The sequence below is a fragment of the Helicoverpa armigera genome, chromosome 13, assembly GCF_030705265.1.
Source record: "Helicoverpa armigera isolate CAAS_96S chromosome 13, ASM3070526v1, whole genome shotgun sequence".
Classification (NCBI taxonomy): domain Eukaryota; kingdom Metazoa; phylum Arthropoda; class Insecta; order Lepidoptera; family Noctuidae; genus Helicoverpa; species Helicoverpa armigera.
In genome coordinates, this window is record NC_087132.1 from 8,476,182 (window position 1) to 8,482,377 (window position 6,196).

Genomic DNA, 6,196 nt, shown 5'->3' on the forward strand with positions numbered 1-6,196 from the left:
TTGTATGCCGATTTTACAAAATGTTTTTTATGAGTCAGAGCTTCTTTTTACGAGGCAAATTGTATTGTATAACCGACTTGGCAGAGTTGGAAAATGTGTTTGCCAGCAATATTTTTAAAAACATTTTTTTTTTCTAAGAATTTATTGCGCTTAGTTTTATTTTCAGACATAATAATGTTGAAATACTTATATCCACAAAAATCACAAATAAAAAAAAAAACGAAAACCGAAATTAACCGTACGGAGCCTTAATTAATTTTTCATTTCATTTTCGTTTTCAATTTATCCCATAAAACAATTTTGAAAGTGGAACGGTGTCACATTGTAATACCAATTCAAAATTATTTCGAATACTTCACTATTGTTATAAACGAATTCTAGAATGCCTACATCATTCGAATTCAAACGTGTTCCAGATAAAAGACTGGCTTGAAAGATTCCTTGATATAAAGAGGTCAGCTATCAAGACAGACAACGAGTCGCGTGGGGCGCCAAGAATGGCACGTTTGGAACGTAGGTGGAGAATCTGGAGCAGGCAGTTACGATCGCCATGTACTAGGACAACAGAAGTGAGTAGTAGTTTTTAGATGGATTTACTGCCATCTGGCGGCTAATAGCGAAACTTGCTATGACGTATACTTTTAACTGCACGTTGCATCAATAGATGTCGCTGTTTTAAAAGTTTATCTGGTAGAAAGTAAGATATGAGTCAGAATGAAATGGCGGGAAACTGAGTTGTGCGATGTTTATAATTGTTATTGACGTTAGAGTGGTTATGTGTTGCCACAATGATTAAACATATTTGATTAAATGATTATTTTTGAAACTGTAATATTTCGTAGAATATTTTGTTCATGCACGTTGCCTGTTTGGGGAAATTGTAGTTGTGCAAAAGTTAAATGTCTTTCCATCAGACTTTTCTTACAAACTCGGCACGTTTTAAACTTGGGGCTCTTCGGGTGCAAGGTTAATATTAAGATCTATTTGATTTGGTTATTTAAATAAAACAACTTTTTTGTTCGAAATAATTTAACTATCAGAGAAATATTTACACAATCAATAAAATATTATGTTTAACATTTACATGAAAATAAGTCTAATGAGATCCATCCATTACATGAAAAGTACTTGAGTGACTTAAAAATACACATAATTCATAAATTATTATAATACGTCATATTTGGCATAATAATTATTGCACAATTAATGAAAGTATCACTCTCATTGATTACCACAGAAATATAATAATGTTAACTAACTACTACATTCAGGTTAATAAGCTTATTGCTTGAGACACGTAGTTAATTGTATTTACAAAGGTTTTTAAACTCCAATATAACTTGTTATCTTAAACAATTAAGTTCATAAATATCTTAATGCATATTCTTCTAATTGCATTTGCAAAGTGCTGTTTTATTTACATCAATGAGTTCTAGAAACACTTCGCTTAGCGGACTACGAAGAAAGCCGGGACGAATTAGCAGCAGGGTTCCGAATAATTATAAAATACAGTCATTTAACTCCACTTTTTAAACCAACTCATCGTATGAGTCATTAAAACTATGCTCCATGACACTTTCGAAAGACGGCGAAGATTTCTTCTGACAAGCTTCTTTTTGTGCCAGCAATCTGTCACATTCTGTTAGACGTCCGTGAAGAACATCATACACTCGGGTCATTGAAGCCACCTTTTCCTTGCAAGAAGGATCAGTTTCGATAGCAAAGAGTCGGGAATCCAGCAGTTTGATCGCAGCCACGATGTAATTCCTTAAAGTTTTCGTCTTATGTTCAGCGCTGATTCGTTCAAGGAACGCGCAGACTTGGCTTTCTCCACACAGAAGTACGTCCACATCGTATGCTAGTGGTGAATGTTGTCTGTGAAGGAAGGCGATCAATCTTTTGGCGTACCGTCGGTAAGTTCTGTAGGCTTTGCGCTTCCTCGCTCCGAGCGTCCTACCCATGGTCATTGATTTCTTCATGTCATCGATCACAGCTTTGTATCCAGCATCGACTTTTGAATCAAATATGTCTCGTAAGCGAGTTTCCACTGGTTGCAGTTCGTAAGGAGCTGGTGAGGGTGGAAGGGATGGTGATGACGGAGGTGGTGATGGTGGTAAAGGATTTTGAGTATTTTCTTCCTCGCTGGACTCGCTAGAAGCTCTCCGTTCAACAGGACTCGCCTCAGGTGCTGGGTAAGGCCGTGGTCGAGTTCTCGTTTTCTGTACTCTTGCGGGTCTTGGTGCAGTTCTAGCATTATAAGCTGTGAGAACATTTGCATCTTGTTCGGTAAGAGGGCGTGCTCGCTGTGTAGCTGCCAGTGGTATAATTCGTATCTTGACTAGAGCAAAACTTTGGTGTATTTTAGCACGAATTCGGGGATCTTCATAGTCTGATCCCCAGAGATCTCTGATTGCTGATTCTTTGAGGTATCGCACTTGGCATAGTTCACCGTTGAAGAATCGTTTACGTTGTTGTTCGTTGAGGGCATCTCGTTCAGCGCCAGTGAGACCATGAATCTTGGTGAGATGGTCGGGCAGCTTGCCGTAGGTGAATCGTGCGCAGTTTTCTATAGGACATGGAATGTTTGCATGGTTCTGTTTCTTTGTGCGGGGAACGGTTGTTGCTGGTCGAGCTGCCATTGTTTATCTGCAACAAATTATGACAGGTTCATTACAATAGATCGTTGCGAATTTACTTTGTATCACGGGTGCCTAATGCATAATTAGTTTTAATTGGTAGTGCTTCGTGCCAAGTATTTTCTTGGATGTAGGTATTTAATCATTTGAAGAATCATAAAGCATAGAATATATAACTGAATTCACATGCACTAGACTTGGCACCATTTGGTACTTATCATACCTAGACATCTATTCATCAGTAGTAAAAAGTTATCCGACGGCTTAGGCTAAACGGACCAAGACGAACGACTTATAAAATTGCATCTTTGCTTAATTAATTGAGTATAGTATAGATAATTATCAGTTAGGTATACTTTATTATTCCAGAGATCCCAAAACAACATACCAAGCTAGTTAAGACATAAATTACATAATTATCTTTTTTTCGAAACCGAACTGAACAAATGTTTTGGATAGAGTCCAGTTAATTTATTTAGAGGGTGTTTATCGACACGAGGGGAGCTGTCCGAGTATAATAATTGTGTTGACGGAGCCCCGGGGCTGTTTGCGTAGTCCGGGCCTCTTGTCCTACGTTTAATTTATTGAAAACAATGCTGGAGACGGTGGAAGGATGTCTTGTCCGTTTGTATTCATGTGTGTGTGTATCTCACGGGCGGTGGTAGGATAGCTGCCGTTATGTAGCTATAAGTAATACAATATGCTGCACAGAGTGCACATGGCCACGTGAGTAGATTGTTTGCTTAGTGCTTAAAAAATACTAAAATTTCATATAAAAAAACATGAAATTAAATTATGTTTATCCAATATCAGAATTTAAAGGGAAAAATATATATTCCTGTCAGCGTAGTACGATATAGATATAGATCCGCTCTTTTTGTGTGGCCTGCATACCTATCCGTTTTGATGACTCCGACTCCGACTGTACTCTACTAAACTAAACTTTCAGTAGAAGAGCATCGATGTCTAAATTAAACATTTGAATTAAGTATGAGTCACATGCTTACATTGGAAAACTGTTTATGTTTTTATTAATAAAGCCGTTAGCAAAAGTGTCCTACCACCAACCAAGTCTATATTTCTTGGCTGCACGAAACAACAATTAGTCGCAACAACAGCCAAGACCGACCGTCTGATTGAGCTAATATTTATTTTGTAAATTAGCTAGCTTCGCCGCCAGTGCCCGCCCGTCTTACGATAAATAATCTAAATTAAACGATCCTCTGGGGACTGTATCGCTGTATTGTTTTATAACGTACAATTAATAATTTTGATTAGTAAGACCGGTTCGTTTTTCTTAGAAAATTGACTTGAGATTATGTTGATATTGCGATTTGAGGGCGGCTGAATTTTAGATTTGACTTCATTCTATTTAATTTTCCACTACGAGCAGTTATGAAAGTTAAAATTCAAACACTAACTGTTTTCCCTTGGTTTCACCCACGTCCCGGGGAACTTCTTCCTGTCCCAGAATAAAAAATAGATAAAGTTACTCGGGAATAGTGTAATGTTCCCTCTTTATTATATTCCTTAAATAATCAAAAAAAGGAATGAAACAATCAATCTGTAGAAGTTTAGATGTTTGTGACATTTTCCATTTACGCTATTAACGACGCGCTTACAAAACGGATACAAAAGTAATCTCGTAAGTAATTAATAAAGGTACATAAACCACGAACATATCTTTCCCAAAATAACTCAGAACAACTTCATCTTACATTGACATGACAAGCGAGTCGCGCATTACGACAAAAGTTAGCGTAAAGACCCCTCGGAAAGTGGCTCGACTTGAATAAATAACTAATTTACATATTTAATAACAGGTATCGCGGCGGATTGAATTGTTCAATCTTTGCATTATTAACACGCCGCTATATTACCCTCTGGCTTTGACAATTAAATATTTAGATATTGTTTGATTAGTCAGGTTTTGCGAAAGAGAGTGCCACGTGAAGGTGATCGATAGGTAGGTATATCTGGGGGTTAAGATTTGAGGGAGGAAGGTTGAGCAGTTGGATTCTAAAATAATAAATTGTAATTTACTAAACATTGTGTTTTATTCCAAAAGTGAATCAGATTAAGCATATTTTTATACGGTTAATATTTACTGTATTTTCTAGGGCATCATATTAGTTTCGGACTTTTCAGAGCCGACAGAGGGTTATAGTTAACATAAAGCTCCTTTAAAGGACTTTATTAACTTTAAGTTAAATTAGTGACAATTACGAACATAAAGATTGTTATTTATGATGTTTATTAATAATTTTTCATTATTATAATCATTTCATCAGTCATTATATCTACTGCACTATGTCAGCTTTTGCTGTATTTGCCATGTTGCTTGTTAAACATTCCGAAAGCACGTAGCATGCTTCGACAACTGTCAGTCAAAAATTTTAATTTTGAAGTCGGAAATTAATAAAAAACTTGATGTCGTTTGAAACGGGACTGGAGATAGGCACTGATCACCGCCCATAAGATCAATGAGTAATAAAAAAGTATCAAGTTAAAGTCCAACGATTACAAGCTAAATATTTTTCTTATGACTTAAAAAACAAATTTTCTTTTTTTTTGTAGGTCTAACTTAAAACTTGGTATCAACAATGATGTAATTTCTTATTCGCTTTTGCCGATATTAAGCTGACTTGTCTAGAACCTTCTTTAGAACAATAAGTACGGACGGTTTGAATCATGTGAAAATTGCAACCAAACAGATTCCAGCATTTGCAATCTATAAGATACCATATCAGATCAAGAGACTATCGGTGAAGTAAGTATTATTTATATTTAGTAAGAAAGAAAGAAAGAAAAATATTTTTAGTACTCTATGATAAAATTGTAATATCAAGATGTCCTTTTTAAATGTGTACAATTCAATTTAATGTATTCCTTATGCTAAATTTAAGGCTATTATCGTTTAAACTTCAACTTCCAAGTATAAAAAAGCTTATTCTTGCAAATATTTTTCGTGAGACAATTAAATTAAAAGATTAGAATTTAAAATTACCAATAAACCAATTATTATAACAAGCAAATAAACAACAAACAAACACATGTTTATTAATAAACAAAACAACAACAACACCAAAATGAACTTACCTTCAAAACTGCAACTGAAGTAAAGTCCGACACCAAACTTCCGCGTGTTGTTTACGTCAATAAACACGTTGTTGTTGTTTATGTTTTCCGAACACAACAAGCGCGAGACGTCCTTCCGCGAGCGCTGCCGTCGCTCAACTGACGTTACGTAACAGTATCCTGGCAAATCCCTTTTCTCAACCCCCTTGATTTTCTCCTAGAGACTAACCAACATACGTTGACCTACCACCCCTCTCTCGTAGCCACCAATTTTCTACTACTATGGAGAAATGCTACGGAGAAGAAAGTGTCAAGGAAAATTGGTTTTTCGGTATACTTTAGTGTCGTCCATGTCGTGCGTGATCGGAAAACTTCGGACTACGTCGTTTCAGGCTCCGCCTTTGCGTAGCCAATAACAGCTACAGCGTAGCCACTGTCGTAGCAAGGTTGTAGCCTTTTGAAATTAATTTATTTTCTTAGAA

The 6,196-nt window shown here is 36.2% G+C and overlaps 1 protein-coding gene across 1 annotated transcript; it reads right to left on the bottom strand.

Annotated features, from left to right (window-relative positions):
- Window positions 1-1,019: 1,019 nt before the first annotated feature.
- LOC110370735 (uncharacterized) lies at window positions 1,020-5,875 on the bottom strand. The gene is made up of 2 exons (XM_021326650.3): window positions 5,736-5,875; window positions 1,020-2,646 (listed from the first exon to the last, which is right to left on the bottom strand). Exon 2 carries the CDS (start codon window positions 2,637-2,639, stop codon window positions 1,530-1,532), a length of 1,110 nt encoding a protein of 369 aa, XP_021182325.2. The 5' UTR covers window positions 2,640-2,646; window positions 5,736-5,875; the 3' UTR covers window positions 1,020-1,529.
- Between the last annotated feature and the right edge of the window lie 321 nt (window positions 5,876-6,196).